Source organism: Diadema antillarum, unplaced genomic scaffold (assembly GCF_040938485.1).
Source record: "Diadema antillarum isolate AM-2024a unplaced genomic scaffold, OU_Dant_1.0 seq00000855_RagTag, whole genome shotgun sequence".
Lineage (NCBI taxonomy): Eukaryota > Metazoa > Echinodermata > Echinoidea > Diadematoida > Diadematidae > Diadema > Diadema antillarum.
In genome coordinates this window covers 513,827-531,556 of record NW_027271726.1, presented here as the reverse complement: position 1 = coordinate 531,556, position 17,730 = coordinate 513,827, and the positions used below count along the sequence as shown (strand labels likewise).

The following is a 17,730-nucleotide window of genomic DNA, read 5'->3' as shown; positions in this document are numbered from 1 at the left end:
GAAAATGATATGGAAGAAAAATCACTTCTAAGTCGGAAGCGTTGAAATAACATAATCATTTGAATAAACAGCACATGTTGATTCGCAGGAGAAATGTATCGGAATAACAGACTTGGTTTGATTGAGTATTGGCATTGCATTGCCTTCCCTTGAGAGTTTCTTCACATAAATGTTGGAAAGTTGCTGAAATGAAATTAAAGCGCGTTGCATCACTGGACAGTTGCATCATGAGGCTTCTGTATGGTTGATATTATGGGTTTGTGGGGGGGGGGATGTGAAAGAAAGGTGGCTTCAAAACTCTTTGCTTGCCCAATTTGGGCAAGCATTTTTTCCTTAATGTTCCAAAACACTTGCCCGACTTTGATTTTCACTTGCCCTGGGCAATCGGGCAAGTGCTTATGTTACACTGTGTATAAGGGTCTGTTTTTCCCAGTTATGAGACTAATAAGCTGCAAAGGAGAAAGAAGAGAAAAGGGAGGGAAAGTACCTAATTACGCCAAAGAGAAAAACATGGGTTTCATTGACGTTTGCTCCATAGAATATGACCCCACTGCTGCTGGGTGAATGCTGGGCGTAAATATCAACGAAAAAGTGTAAACAGTGCATCATGCATCCATTGTGTCATCACAATGCAGTAGTCGGTGCAGTGCAGATGAATCAGCATGTCCAGACGAATGATGGGTCCTTAGTACTGGGCTAGTGTTACCTCTTGATTTTAAATGACAGAGAGTGAGCGATTGGCTCGAGAAATTTTATATGCGTTGTCTTTTCCAAAATAAGCATGCTGATGGTAAACATAGTGGACTGTGTTGTCAACTAGACTAGCATTGAGTCCTGAAATTTTATTGAGATATTTACAACGTGCTTGATCTGGTCGATGAAGTTTCGTTTGCATTGGCAAAGAGTAAACTATCATATGATCAGGTTAATTTCCTGAATCAGGACATGGCACGTCATCTAGAAACTGGGGATGGTTTAGACACCTGAAACATAAAAACTACATCACTAATAGAGAGTGTCAGTCTTGACATGTTATATATATCACAGGTATCACTTTTATGATGTTGTTAATCACTTCATACAATGCAACAGGTGATCAGTAGGACGGTGTTAACTCATATGTGTTGAGCTTTTTATTTTCTCATTATTTCATTCCTTTGTTCCTCTCAACTTTTTTTTGACACTAACCTTTTTATCAGCATCAGGTTGAGATTATGTTTTGAAGAACCATGGTGCTTTAAAAAAAAAGAAAGGCAAAGCTTGTATTTTCCATCATTTGCCTGTCATTGAAATGTGGCAAGTTATTTCTGAGAATCGATCTACAAATGTAACAGAAAGTAGATACGACGAATATTTCATTGTCACGGCATGACATTACATTTATCATGATTGTGATCATCATGATCATCGAACGATCCATAGCTGACATGGAGAAGAGGTCTGACTGAAGATGCCTGCTCCATCCCTGCATGAGTCTTGTATACACACACTTGTATTAAATATTGAAACAGCATTTCATATGCTTTGTACACAGCACAATGTTCATACATGTATGAAGAGCTGCTTGTGTTGGATGACATTTCAGTGAGAGTACACATTGGGGAGCAAAGCTGTACATACATGGTGCACTGGGCCCTAATACATTGTGTACATTGTATGTCATTCAAGGCAGCCCTGTAAAAATCAAAGAAAGTACACGCATAAAAACTGTCCACGTCATAGCGTGATGCAACTGCCATTCATGTGGTAATCCATGTGTAGTACACATTTGTGTCAAGTAAACATGAATTCAACATGAATACTTCCTGAATTCTGTTAGAAGTTTCTCATGGCTGATATACATGTAGGTCAATGGATTTTGTTTTATTACTTTATTCTAGCGTAAGATCAACTCAGAATTCATTCATCTGCAATTTTTTTTACTTTCTTGGTGATAAATGAGAAATTCTAAACATTCTAATTAAAATGCTTATGACTGACTTTCACTTAAATTTGCAATGATATTGTGCAAGTTCTGTCCTGTGTGAATAGATAATGTAGAAGGATGGCAACCAAAGTGCAGTTTAAAGGTATTGTTTGAAAGGATTGCTTTATCTTCCTATTCTAATCAAATAACCCTATTATTCACAACCTGATTCGCACAGTCTTTTCACAGGCTATTTCATGCCCATCAATCAATAGCTCCCTCTTTTGTCCAAATATTGACTTCCGCCATGTGTGCTGACTCCCGACTGGAAACAACCATCCGCCATTTCAGGCAATCAATATGTATGTCACACACTGCTAATCATCAAAGACATTGATTGGTAGAAGACCTAAAGGACCACATCCTTCGTCTTGGCTCTGATACGATGCTGATTAGGACTGTAAATAGTCCACTGGCCTTGTAGCATCATCCCGCAGAGACAGCGTCCAGTTCGTCTGATGATTCTTTTAATGATCGTCATCCTCCAGCTGAGAATCAGGGGATGCAATGGCGTAGACATTGGTCAGTCTTAACCGTGATTTCGGTCGCCTTTGCAGGCTTGAGGCTTCCTCGAATTCTAATTTGTTATTTGTGCTTTCCTTCTCTCCCTTGAATCCATGCCTATATGATAGACTTGTACATGATGTAATGGTGTGCATGTTTATCAGGACAGTAAGTTCAATGTTCTGTAGTATAGACTGCAGAAGTATATCAGGCAAGATGTACAGTGTAGCATTACAGCACTTTGCATAACCTTGAAAGCGAGAGTGTTCTTTGCAATGCGGTCTTCTTGGTTGAACACAATATAAGTATCTCGCGCCATGTCGAAGACAATGAAAAACCTGTTTATAATGATCTACTTTCTATTTGAAGTAGATAAAATAATTCTTGCCTCATTAGCCACTGCCCTGGGTATGCTTCCTGTCATGGTGTGTGCAAGTACATACAAATCTGCTCTAATTAAGCATCTTTTTTTCCTTTTTTAAAATAAATATGAGAATACCTTCTATACCTTTTATCAAATAGTGCCAGAATTATAACAATATCTGACTGTGTAAAGGGTGGGTGTTAGAATTGTTGAATTACAGACACAAAGAATGTGTTACGATATATTTTATATACTCATTCCGATGGGAAAATTGCAAGGTACAATTTAGTGAAATCGTTGCCCTGTCTATTTTACTTGGATGTGATTGAGATAAATATCACTGTTTCACAACAAGACACATCAAAATTCCAAAATCTATTTCATGTTTGATAGTACTGGAATTTGTACTTTTCTGATCATCTGATTTTGTTTGTATGAAGAATCGAGTTGAATTTTGACTGAAATTTTCTTTCGTGATTGCTGAGCGTAAAATGTAGCAGCCATGTCATGGTATTGGGAATTCTGTGAATGCGTAAATGTGACATTGTCAGTAGTATGAGCAAAGGAAGAGTGTTGAAAGGAGATTTGTGATATTTTGTAATGATCAAATTGAACTTTTTGTGTACATACTATTTTAAAGGTCATCAAATTCTTTCAGAGTTTTTTTTTTGTATTTTTTTTTTTTTTTAGGGGGGGGAGGGGGAGTTAAAGGACAAGTTCACCTTCATAAACATAAGGATTGAGAGAATGTAGCAATATTAGTAGAACACATCATTGAAAGTTTGAGGAAAATCAGACAATCCGTTCAAAAGTTATGAATTTTTGAAGTTTTTGTGCAGTACCCGCTGGATGAGAAGACTACTGCAGTGTATGAATAACTTTGATGTCACATGCGTACAACAATATAAGGAAAATATAAAGAGAATTTCACAAAATTCCATCTTTTGAAAAAAGTACACATTCCCCTGACTCGTTACCGACAAATGTTATGGGTAATATTATTCCCCCTGCCTTTAGAGAGAGGCAAGTCAAGTGCACTTTTATTATGCCAAAAAAGTGAAAATATGTTGAATTTTCTTTTACATTTTCTCTATACTGTTGTACGCATATGACTCACAAGCTGTAGTAGTCTCCTCATCCAGCGGTTCCAACACAAAAATTTAAAAAATTCATAACTTTTGCATCGATTGTGCAATTTTCCTCAAACTTTCACTGATGTGTTCTACTAATATTGTTGCATTTTCTCAATCCTTATGTTAATGAAGGTGAACTTGTCCTTTAATAGAGATTGTGCTTGCAATATATTGTAGTCTCACTCTTCAGCAATTTTTTTTTTGATAAGGATCGGTATTTACATTCTAGATTTTCAGTCTTTATTTATTTCCCATGGATGCAGAATGCGACCCCTTCTTCTTCCCTTAAAAAAAACAAAACAAAACCCAAAAACAAAAACAAAAAACCCCACCCCAAATCAACCCCCCCCCCAAAAAAAAAAAAGAGAAGCAAATACAGAAACTCAAAATAAAACAGGAATAGGACAGGGAAACACAACATGTAAAAATAATAAGGTTTGTCAGGCTCTGTGTGGTGTTTATGACAGATTTAATTTTGTGTTTGTGTAGTCTTAAAATCCATCTGACGACAGAGCTAGAGTACGGTATCATAGTTTATACATGTATGCAGCGCAATGATTAGGTGGGAAAGGAGGCTGGTCCAATATCTGTTCCACTTTCAATTCATTATCCGTGAATGCCTGAAGGCAGATCTATGCATCCAGAGTCACATTGTGTCATTGCTGTACTTGGGTTGCTGAGAAATTGATATTTTTAACAGTTGGGAGTTATGCTTCTGTGAGGACTGTGATATCAGGAAAGCTTTTAGTGCAAGGCTCAGAAGTTGCATTTTTGTGGGTTGATTCTGTATTATCTATTTTGATTTGTACTATTCATTGCTAGCATTTTACAAGGTACATTAAAAGATCTTATTCTAACCCTTTGTTGTTCACACCGAGTGCGACATAAGTGCTGGCTTGGTGCCACTACAAATTGATGTCGGGCCACCAGATTTCAAAATATTATCCTTTGGTTTCCCAATCAGGCGGTTAAAAAATTTAAGTTTGAATTTTAGATTTCCTATTATTTCCGGGTAATTGATTTCATTTTTAGGCCATCAAAATTTCAAAGTAAAAAAAAATGTGGTCTGATTGCCACTGGGCCACCAGACAAAAAAGAAAAAGAAAAAGAAAAAAGTTAGTCTTGAGCTCTGTCACATTTATTTGTTTTGATCGCAGAATTTCAATAATCTTTTTGCTTCATATGATACTATATTGTATCTCTGATTGGTACAACATTCTAGACGGTAAAACTTCCTGCTTCTCTCCCAAATTGACAAATGTTTGCAACATTTCTTTCTATTTTTGTGCAAATTTAATGAATATTTTTTTATATACTCTTTCTGCAGTATGAGATACAGCTGTGCATGCAGTGAAATTCAGAGATGCCATTTTAATGATGACAGCTAGGATAGTTATGTCTGCAGCAAATTTTCTCAAGAGGTTGATGGGTTAATGTGAGTTTGAAGTCAACCGTGTGTGGAGGCTGCAGTGTGAGGAGGTGCAGTGTGATGACTGTGCTGTGGAGGTGTGAGGTGGGGATTACGAAAGACCCACGTCTGAAAATAGTCCTTTGTGAACATCAGCTGGACAGAGCAGAATCATCACCTCCACGCTCACTGTACAATGAAGGTGAAACTAGTGATACATCTGCCCCTATGAGCATCAAGATCCAGGCACTTAATGGCTTATGAAGATGATACAAAGATAGTTTGGCTATTTGTGTCTTCAGAAAGCAAGCTTGAAGGTTGAAGAGTAATCACAAATATAGATGCTGTTATTTTCTTATAAAAGCTCATGAACAGCTGCGAGACTGCTCAAAATGTGAAAAATTGTAGCAGTATGGATGCCTTGAGTTCAATCTTTGTTACTGATAACTTCCTGTATTTGCTGAGGTTTTTGAAATGAATTTTCTCTTTTTCTTTTTTGCAATTATGTCATAATTAGCGGAATGATTAGCAAGGGTAGATCTTTAAATGAGACCCTGAGTCTAATCTTTTTCAAGAGAGGGAAAGGAGTGATTGAGGTGTACATGTAGATGAATAGACAGATATGTTCACTTAGATATCAATACAACATCTTTCAGGTAAATTGCATCATGCCTGTTAAAGTGTCTTCAGTGACTACTGTATACGCCGAATATTTTGCGAGGTTTTTATTTTCGCAAATTTCGCGAGTCAGGTGCTATTCGCGAAATTAAAGACGCGCGAAAATATTGACTCTGATCCTGATGTGAATGTGACGTACGCATGTACACTTCTCCTTTCAGTACAGGCCTCCATGATCGCGAATTTAACCACTCGCGAAATCGTCGGGAATTCTGGATTCGCGAAAATTTAGACTCGCGAAATATATGGCGTATACGGTATATAAATGTGTGTGTGTGTGTGTCTGTCTGTCTGTCTGTTTAACTATTGTGTGTTAAGTTATTTGTGTGATAATGCAAGGAGATACTGCATTAGGGCAAGTGTGTGGGATGCTTGTTTATCAGATGGCATAATGTCCTAAAGTTCTGTGTATAGCACATGCCGCTGGTTGCCGGAGAAGTGGAATCACCTTCCCATAGTGGACTGGGAAGTTAAATGTCAAAAGCATCATTTTTTTTTCCTTTCAGCCGTTCAATAGGATATGCCCAGTATCTAATCAAGAAATGTACTTTCTGATTGCTTGGGAAAACATGTTGTAGAAATTGGAAGGACTCTCTCTCTCGAGCCTATAATGGAGAACTATATGATTGCTTTGGAGGTCTCAAAAACTTTGATTCCTGTTTTCTCTGAAAATGTTTACTCTTATAATTGGTAGAAAAGAAGGAATACTACCAGTGATAACAGGGCATATTTAGGTTATAAGATATTTGCTTAACAATCCATTATTGGCGCAACCAACATTTATACTTTTCAGAGATATGTGGTATTAAACTATCCAGTAGGTATATGCAGCAGACTGGAAAGTGGAATTCACAAATCAGTGAAAAACTGTGTCAAGTTGCCATTCTCTAGCTCAATTTGTACTGCACTCTGTGCTACGTGAAGAGCTAGTTAATTCAATTCTCCAGCAATTTGCATCCCTTTTGGACTGCGGCAGTGGAATGAGCAAAGCTATTGGAGTTAGCACTTAACGCAGCGAATCTACCGCTAATCTAGGCAAGCGATGTTATTAGATTGGACAGACCTGCTGTTTCTTCAAATGAACTGTGTTTAGATCTGCACAATTTGTAGCATTTCTGTTCACTTTACGCACAATCAAAAGGAAATGTGCCAATATATGTGGGATAAATTTACAGTTAATGTGTTTCAGGCAGTGGTTCCCTCCTTTCTTTTTCTTTCTTTTTTCTCTTTTTTTTTGCATTTAAAGCCTTGCATCATTCCATGGAAGCACATGATTATGTGTGCGTAACCACTGTAACTAGAGTCTTCAAACAAATACTTTAAAAGTTGAGAACTTTTCAGTGTGGAAATGTGTGCACATTTCGTGCAAAAATATAAGCGTGTGAATTTGTAATGCCAAGCAGTTACCTTTTACTGCAGTAAGTGCTCCCAAAGCCCTGGCTTAACAGCCATGACAGCAATGAGCTGTTTGAAGGGTTCACTCTATTGTAGTGACCATCCATGAAATTCATCATACCCGGCCAAGTTCAAAAAAGTGATTGCGCAAAAATTCCTGCTTGAACCATAATACTATTGTAAAAAGTTCATGATTGCACATGGTTCTTTCACCATTTGGACCCAAAAATATGAGATAATACTAATGATAATAGTTGATATTTTTAGAGCACCTTTTCCACTGGATACAAAGTGCTATGAGATGCCATCCCTGGTTGCCATGGGAGATAAAATTACCAGGCAGTGACAGTACAAGTCCAGTGCACATAGGGATACCAAAATAAGAATGGTACAAAACGTAGGTCTTCTATCTATTCTTTCCATTAAAGCAGTGGTAAGCATACATGTGGTGTATGCATCATTCGCTTGTTAGTAGATAGTCAATGAAATATATGTACTACAAAAAGTGCACAATGGATAATTTGCCCTAAGGGTTCCCTGTCATTAAAGCTTTCTGTTGAGATACCGAGATTAGATTACTTGTACATGTTACTGTTGAACATACACCTTTTTCATCCGGCAAGTCATAGTCAATTAGATGCAGTGATCATTTCTTATTTGAAATGCTCAGCAATGTTTTTTCTTTTCTTGCCACTGAAAATCATGCCAATTTTAGAGGTACCAGCAGCAGATATTGCCAAGAAATCTGTAGTTTATATTAACCGTTTCTTATAAGTAGGATGGATCCAAATGAAGATGTGATGTAGCAGCTTTGTTGTTCGTAGGAGAGGGAGTGTTCCCATTGTCCTATTGTCCTATTGTCTGGCAGAAGCACAATCTAGAGATGGAATTATGTTCCTAATCGGCGTGAGCCACTCCTACCCAGTCGTGTGAACACAGCCTGTGTGTCATGTGAGTGGGGAGCTTGCTGAATGGTTGACCCCATTGCATAGCGTATGGACCCAGATGATTTGGCGAGATTGTGAATTGGTAGTGGTGGGGGATGGGTGGGTGGGTGGGATCATGGTTCGGCAGCCAGTGACGTGGGCAGCCGTGAAGGGTAGGTGGGCAACAAGCCAGATGCCAAGATGGCACCATGAGGGCGTATACCATCCTGGCTGTGCTTAGCTGTGTGAAAATAGCCCATCCATCATTCTTGCCTCTGACATGCCAACAGTGTGAAAGCTGGGCTTGTTTTGTTCCATGTATCAAGAACAATGACAAAGATAGTACCCCTGTATATCTTGATTAGATGTTAAAGTCATAGCTCATCCGACAGAAAGCTTTGTGGAAAGCTCTTTGCTTTCAAGTACAATGTAGATAGTCAATTAATAAGGAAGTTCAATCAAAATTTATAGGTTTATATTTAGTGCCTCTGAATATTCACAGAAAGTGAGCATAATATTAGGTAAGTGCATGTTGGTAATATAAACAAGTGTATAATCACCTTGAATTTGTACCAACTACATGTATGCTCTAAATTTAAGTGATAATGATCAGCAAAATAAGCAAAAAACAAAAACAAAACAACCTTAGAATACACAACTGCTGTAAATACAAACAGAGGCAAATTTATGTTTTGAAAAGAGATAAATCACAACACTACATTACATGTGAGATATTAAAACCAGTTAAATCCAATGAGAAATGAAGAAAGGATTGTTAAAAAAAAACATTTAAGAGGACACTTCACCCAAATACCTGAAATAGCTAGATATCTGATGAGATACTACATGCCTATACTTACACTTTCACATTGAAATTGGCTTGTGGGTTTTTAGACAAAAGCAATGGTAATCATGCAGTTGTACAAGTGCCTATGTTTGTTTGGCTCCAAAGAACAGCCATTTTGACTGTGTGTATGTTTTTTGGTTATGCATAATTTATAATGGTCTTCTGAAATATCATACTTATGTTTATATTTGAGAAGTGCAGAGAAAGTTGAAAATATGTGACTGTAGTTTCGCATCCTCACTTTCTGCTGTTGTATTGCATGCAGACCCGATCAAAGTCTTGACGTATATGAAGTGGTAGATTGTAATTTGTATATTGTATGTTGATACTCGTGCAAGAACATGTGTATGTTTCCTTCTTTGAAAATACGAGGTAGAATTTCATTTGACCTGTTTCTAGTAAGATAGGTTGTGATAACGTGACTCTTGAGATATCCAGCCATTTATTTGTGTAATGGGGACAAAATTTCAACTCTGGCTTTGTATTCACATTTCTCAGACAATGTGCCCCATCTGCCATGAACACTTTCACCTGTTAGTAAATATGATTATTTCATATCGTGGACCGTGGTAGATATCAAAGATCAGCAAGCATTTTACAGACCCGTTCAGATGACGCCAATGACACCAAGCACATGTGTCAGTCTTTTATGTGTGTGTGTGTGTGTGTGTGTGGCTGCTAAATTTGAGCCCATCACAGGCCATGAGCGGTACCCAGGGTCGGGGGAGGTGGGATGAGGGATTGCTATGACGTCATGCTGTGACTAAAGTGATGATCACTCCCGGCTTACTTCGTGCCCGTACCTCTCCAAAATAGCAGCCTTTTGCTGCGGCTTGATGATGGTTGAGAGGGTGGTCAACTCTTCAAGTCGAAATGAAATTCGGCTGACTTAGAAGTGCTCCATCGCTGGCCTCTGCACAGTCCCATCTTTATCTTCTGTAGAACAAATCACAAATAGGGATGTCTCTAATAAGATACTGCCTCAAGGCACATGAACATTTTAAAGGAAGACCCAAAAGCAGAACTTGTGTATTTGCATCTCATTGCTTGTGTTAAACCCATCAAGGCCTGAGGTAATTTTACTGCAGAATTTGTCATCCTATCCTCTTTAAAGTGCCAACTCCAAATTCGTCTGATTAGTATCCTGTATGAGAGGAAGATTAGATAGAGCCGGTAGAATTCATGTAAATCTGCATAAAGTTAGAAAAAAAGCAAAAACTTACCAATTTCAGGAAGAAATGTGGACATTAAGCTTCTAAAAATGTTTTGGCAATTTCGGAATTACATTTGAATTGAGTTGGAGTCTGTTATTACTTGCCCAACCTATCAAAGTTAGCAATTGTATATCATGACTGAAATAGAGCTCAAATGAAGAAAGCATTGATTACTGTAAAACATGATATTTTTGCGGCATGAAATTTTCGCGAATTGGAGCCGATGGCCTTTTTTGCTGTATGAAGTTTTCGCAAGTTGCCTCTAACATTCAGTGCATATAGTGTAGACAAGAACTTTCGCGTGCAGTCTAATCTGGCGAATTTTGGCTCTCGCGAAATTTGCAAAATTAAAATGCACACGAACATTCCTTGTTTTACAGTAGTATACAAATAATGCACAGGTTAGAAGGCGTTAGTGTAGTTGGAGTGCACTCAAGGGTATTTACAATGGTGTAACGTGCACGAGGCGCAGCTACAGTATACATTACACTGTATGTCTTATGTGAATCCAAGGGTATACAACCTATCTCACCATGCAATATAGCTGTTCTGAGAAATAATGCCCAGTATTTTGCTCCAGTGCAGCCTACAGGAATAGTACAGCACACTCATACTTGACCTGTGGTATGTAGGGGGCGCATCTATATGGCAATGGAACAAAACAACGTTGTGGTGATGGCGTTAATTCAGCTGGTATTTATGATGGTGCATGCTGTGCACATCCCACTGTCCCTCCCCATGGTCGGAGCTCACTGGCTGTGGGGCTGTGACGTGTTTCCATACTTTTGATTCACGTAGAAAGTGAGTCACCTCTGTAAGATCACGTGCAATGTGTACCCATTTATAGCGAGTCTTTTCTGGGAAAATGAATTATGACTGTGAAGCAGATCATACACTACTTACTCCTTACGACCGATGAATTCAATTGTCTTTTATTTTTCCTTCAGAGATAAACAACTAAAAATGCATTCAAAATCAGTTGACTGAAAAATTGCTATTTGTGTGGATTTGAGCTAAAGTTGAATGCAAAAAAACCCTTGACACTGTTCTTGTCAGGAATATGTAGAATTTGTTTTGATTGAAACCTAATGTGCTTTGTATTGACTGTGCAGTTTGACTTCATAGAATATTGGTAAGGGAATTGTTGACCAGCTATGAGTAATATAATAGTCTCTTTCTATTTTTTGTCTCCACTGTATCAATCTCTGTCACAATGTGGCGACATGAATGTTGCATCAGTGGCATGGTTTAGTGTTCCCGTGCCCAGGTGATGGTGCTAATGGTTCTTTGTGTTTTTTGGTGCCTGCGGCCTCCCATCTTCCTCTTCAAAGCTCAAACAATGTTTGCGTACTTGCTGTAGTGCTGTCTCGAACTGCATCCCAGCGTCATCGCCATGGCAACGGGCAAATGATGTTGGCACAGATTATCGAGTGGGGCTGGCTGGCCAATCTGCAAAGGATGGAGGGATGATTAAAAAAAGCATCCAACTGCAGTGTCTTCGCATTGTCTGTGATTGTCTGTATTTATGTTTGGGGGGGGGGGCGAGGAGGGACTATTTATAAGCATTGCTCCTTCTTTTTGGTTCTGTATGATGTTGTGCTCTCCAGTGAGACATATTGAACACGGAAGGTAAACTGAATGAGAAAAGCAGTTTACTTGAATGCTCTTTCCATACCCAAACTTATCTTTGCGGTGCATAAAGCTAACTGCTGTGCTTTCTATCAATATGACGTGGTCGTTTTTCGAGGCCATGCTCAAGTGGAAAAGGTCAATTGAGATTTGTTTGTGTGTCCATGGTGGCTGAATCACTTCTCTTTGGGCTTGAGGCATTCAGGTCTATGCTAGACTGGAACACAGTTTGTCTGTATATATTGGTTAAACATGCAGAGTTTGGATCTCCCCCTCCCCCCTCCCCCCTCCCCCCTCCCCCACACACACCAACAATTCTATTTTTGTGGGTTCTGTGCGACAGTGATTCTCTAAGCGTGTGCCATATTGGCGTGTTCACCTGTGCAAATATGGGAAGAATAAATATCTCATCCTTACGTTTCCCTGAATAAGCCTGCATCATGTTTGTGATAGAATTCAATGTGTGTCGTACATTGTAGCTCCTAAATGTTGCCAGAATGCTGTGGGGCATTATCTATCCGTGGAAGTTGTTGGAAAACTGCCCAATATCTTCGATTCAAATTGGAAAAAAAAAAAACAATGTTTGTTGAGTAATATGAAAATGGAGAGAGAGTCTAAGAGATGAATAAATGAAGGGAAGAAATTTAAAGTTAGAGAGATGAAGACTTAAAGAGACAAAAAGACTGAAAAAGGAGCGAAAATATATTATTGCATCATAGTGGTAGAGAACATGTGTGCATAGATATGCAAATGATATAGCATTGATGTCATTATTAGAGTGAAATAATGTATAGTTGTTGTGGTCCCTACAGATGTAAATGCTGGTGAGTGTACTAGTGAAGAATCATCCAATTTCAGTTCTACCAAGTAAATACTTTTATGAGATATCATCTCCACACTCCATGCTTTACTTTTACAGCAAAATCTCCCTTTCTACCCCCCCCCCCCCCCCCCAAAAAAAGAAAAAAAGATGAAGAAATGTATTGATGTGATTCAACCGGAGATGCAGACATGCCAGGAAGTTTACATGTAGCACAAGTGTAATGATTGTACGGGATATGATTTCTAGTAAGGTACCTACTGCTTTTTTTTTCTAGAACCTTTCTATCATAAGATAGGCACAAATGAATTGTTATTGGGCACAATATGAAAAAAAATTTCCATCAGTGACATCATAATCACTATTGAGGATTTCGATTATTGACTGCCAAGACACCCTTTTCAGGCAGGAGAATTTCCTCATTTTACCAGCTGCTAATGGGGGGGGGGGGGGGGGGGGGAGATGTACAATAGTTCTGCAATAAAGTAGACCCTCCTCAACAATATAAGTAGCACATTACCTGTGAAGACAAACAACTCTACCTGACCTTGTGTCCTAGGCACGGGATCATCTTTCATAGTACGTGATGGCCAAGAATGAAGGATATCATGTTTTCTTAGCTACAATTAACTCTGACCTGAATAAGGGATATCATTGATGCAGGTAATTAAAAAAGATAGCTTTGACACTCTTACCAAGGCTGCTGTGTTTGTTCAGTTTGTGTATCTGTTTACGTTTAAATGCCTGTCGTTGATACCCCATATCAAATTAGGGGAACCTCCCCTCCCCCCCCCCCCCCCCAAGAAAACAAAACAAAACATTACAACAGTAAACAACAACAACAATAAAACTCTGGCGTCTTGCACTCTACATCTGACTGAGCATCAAAGTAATATGTGCACGATCATTTTGATTCAACATATCTTGAATAGTCCGTCCCCCCTTCCTTTGCAGCTTGCGTGGTCTGCATGAATATCACATTTGACATCTTATTTCATTTTCATTTCACATTGTCAAACAACAGTCATCACATTTTCAAGTCATGATGTTGAACACAGCTATAATTTGGGACCAATAAAATCCTGTTAGGCTTGCCTTGATTTGAAAAGTATGTACATGCTGTAACAAGGGTTAAAGGAGGAATTTTTCTGTGCTGTATGTGAAATAGTCACCAGAGGAGATCATGCATTGAAGTGTGACATATTTCTAGAGTTTACGTGAAGTTTACAAGATACACATTGCACTGATTTGCAGACTTTTGTTCTAAATACCTGTGGATTGTCTGACCAGTAAACCTTGACTGAAATGTATCCATCTCAATTTACTTCCTTTTCCATGCTAATATTTCCTGCTGAATGGTGATAAAACACCCATGTAGTCATAGGCACTCAGAACAGCTGATATCCATGTCATAATAGTCATGGGAGCTGTGACTGAGGAATGATATCACTGCCAAACTCTACTTTTCAGCCGAAACACTCTACTACCCTTCATGCAGCCTCTTTGAGCTCTGCCTCAAGTATCAAGGTATTGATGCGCAGCTGAATACCTGATCCTGTCCTGAGCTTTTGATACAGATTCGCCCTTTCTCAGAGCCCTTTTGTGGCTGTGTCTAAATGCAGAGCTGTTAATCCTTGTGTTGTTTTCTGAATACAGGGTTCTTCCCATCAGAAGCCATTTACTCACTTTCTCGACAAAACTTCCTCCAAAAGTGTGATTTGATCAAGATTAGAATCTCTGTCTGTTTATTCTTCCTAAGGTGCCTCTATCTAAACAACAACAACAACCAAACAAACAAACAAAAATAGAAAAAAATACACCTGTGAACTTTTCAAGAAGCCTTTTTTTCTTCTTCTTCTTCATCTTCTTTGAGGATTGGTCTATCTCACAGACCCCTTGAATTTTAAATCAATTGGCACACATCTCACCGGCTCAAATACCATCCTTTGCAAGTTCAGTACAACCTTTGCCCCTCATGCATTCATGACTCGTAGAGACTTTTCGGATTGGAAACGTGTATCATGCTTCCTCCTATATACCTGTGCTAGACCACAGTGACAGAATTAGATCACCTCTGTCTATTTTCAGACAAATTATATCCCAGAGGGTCGGGCCAGAGATGGCAAGAAATCACATCAAAGGGGCTTCCTTGAGCTTACTGCGTGCATTTGTGTACTACGTGCTAGGACTACAGTTTTCCCCCTTTTGATCCATCAAATGTCTGTCTATTCAGAGTCTGCTCTACAAAGAGGAAATTTAATGGGTTTTCCTATTGTGTTTGCTTACTGCACTATCATCCAGGTATTTCAAGTCAACAGAGGATAGCAATACTCGACCGATCTCAAGCCTATTCAGATCATGTGCCTCCCCCCCCCCCCCCCCCCCCCCATTGCAGTCTAATCTGTGTTGGTAAACAAAGATTTATACCATTTGAACTTCTTGAAGTGTGGATATATCAAACAAATGGAAGGAGATTGTGTTAAGGAGTGAATGCAAAGTCCATAGTGAGTAAGAGGGGTAAGACTGGACTTTAAATTACAGAAAAGAAGATAAAAGAGCAAACACAATGATTAGTTGAGATGGTACCGGCATTTTATAATTCAAATGTTTGAACTCACGATAGCTGTTTGTACGTCATTAGACAAAGTACAATGAAGTATTGTTCTGCATGATGTACACATGATGAATGCAATTTATGTATTTAAATCTGTCATGACTAGGGGAAAAAAAAAAAAAACCTGCCTGCCTGGCTGATGTGTTGACTGAGGTCTGTGCAGTGTGATGTTTGTTTAACGTCCACAGACTTTTATCGGTGGAAGAACTCTGGCCACACGGTGAAGCCATGTGCATGTACGCGTGCATGCGTGTAATGATGTGCCCCGAATGTATGTATACGTATTGCCTCAGCTGAGTCATGGTGTTTAATCACGGACCCGTATGCAGACGAGGCAGCCAGTGAAAGACTTTGCTTTGGAGACGTGCGCTGGATACCACCCGTCCCTCTCCCCCTGCTTGTTAGCGCTCATTTCCAACTAACGAGAGAGCGAGCTGCCGTGACGACAGATCCCTGGTCTTCAGGTGGGGCGAAAGGGACATGCAGTATTGCCTACACAGGGGAGGGCTGAAAGCTGTTGCGTGCAGCTTGCCTTTGAGAAGGGAACTCCTTTTCTCCAATTTTTTCCATCCCCTCCAGGAGATGCCCTTTAACATTTGAATGTAGCGTGGTGTATATCTCCTGGAGCAATATGTATTCTTGTCCATTTGCTCAGTAAGAACATTTCTTCTGTGATCGTTAGGTTTCACAATTTAATTGCTGGCTCAATGTGTGACGATCTGTATATGTACTATATATGTATGCATGTATGTCCTCACATATCATTATGCATGTATCTTATTACAGGTTAGGAAAAGAGGAATGAAGTGCGTTTCTGTGATTAAATGTGTTTATCTCACATTTGCGAAATTAGAAACCCCCCAAAAATATTAAAAGCTGGATCAAGAATATGTATTTTGTATTTTTCAGTGATGCATCTGAAAGGAGATGACATTTACAATCATTTTTCTTTTTGTCTCATTTTCTTTGCACTTTCTTTATAGGTTGACACTTGAGGGGCCCTGTGAAGAAGTGCCGGATCAACTCGCATGTTTCCTTCAGAGTGAGTGAAGAGAGTGCATCTATGCAACCTTGAGCACAGGATGCATCAGCAGCTTTTCTGGAATCCAGCGTAAAAAGAAGAAGAAAACTTCTTTGATAACCCGCAGCAACTAAATGCATGACTCCGTACCGTAATTCTCAGAGTGCAGACTTCTAGCTGAGACGCTTGCCCAAAACGTGTCGGAATACTTCAGGAAATATATACTACATACGTACATACAACGTTGAAGCCGGAGGGGGCCATTTCCGGAGGGCTCGTCAATGTTTTCGTGAGCAGCTATTGACTTGGGATGAGTAGAATGAAGCGACTAAAGAGGAGACTGTCGCAATCATTCCGGAGTAACTCTGTGATCGAGGACTCGCTCTCTGAGCTGACGGAGAGTATGAGCATTGAGGAGAACGGTACCAATGGCACCAAGGAAGGTGGTAAGATAGGTACGTCATCGCACTTCATGGTTTCTGCACGCTGTAGTGTGTTCTAGGTTTATGTCAATTTCCTAGTACAATGAAACCCATTTTATCATTGCACTATCAATTCATTTTCGGCATTATCAATGTAGAATGTGCCAACGCATCCAACCCTTCCATACCCTCCTATACCCATTGCTTAGCACTTTGCAGTCTCTTATACCCTTACTTTCTACTTAAAAATAAAGAGTTCTCATGTTTTATGGTATGCAGGAATATTCACACTCTCAGTCATAATTCCCAATCCATATTTTATTTTATTCTTTCATGGAGATACAGAAAGGTGTATCATATACGTATACATTTTACATATTTTCACGAAAGTCAAATACACACACACACTTATCATAAGAATGTCATCTTTGTTATGAGTATTAATGTATTTAGAAAGATAAAATTATTTTAATTTGTGTTCAAATATTGACTTCCTCTAGCCTGTTAGATGTAGAGGATACAAATTTTTAAAAAGTATTGTGCATCCACTGTAATTCAGTGAGATTTGAAGCACAGCATATAATGTGATGAGTGATGAAGCTGGAGTCATGCCTACAAGGGGTGTGTTGCTACGCATACTGGACACCATTTGAATATTCTAAATCACCTCATTGACAGTCAAACGAATGTAAACTTTTCTCTTGATATTTGTCCCATATTGCTCAAAAGTGCTGTGGGTGCTAACTTCAATTTCACTTCTTACGTTCAAAACAATTCTCGTTCAGGGAT

General features: G+C 39.0%; 1 protein-coding gene across 3 annotated transcripts in view; it reads left to right on the top strand.

The window, feature by feature from the left end:
- The window catches only part of LOC139740467 (cyclin-dependent kinase 17-like), a 95,706-nt gene that overhangs the window by 38,011 nt on the left and 39,965 nt on the right, over window positions 1–17,730 (top strand). For 2 of the 3 annotated variants that reach the window (XM_071651059.1, XM_071651062.1), the window contains exon 3: window positions 16,482–16,974. In XM_071651059.1, the coding sequence (XP_071507160.1) occupies window positions 16,830–16,974 (145 nt within the window). In that variant the 5' untranslated portion in view covers window positions 16,482–16,829. Of the gene's footprint in view, window positions 1–16,035; window positions 16,153–16,481; window positions 16,975–17,730 lie in introns of those variants that run through there. The other variant, XM_071651061.1, reaches the window with a different exon arrangement.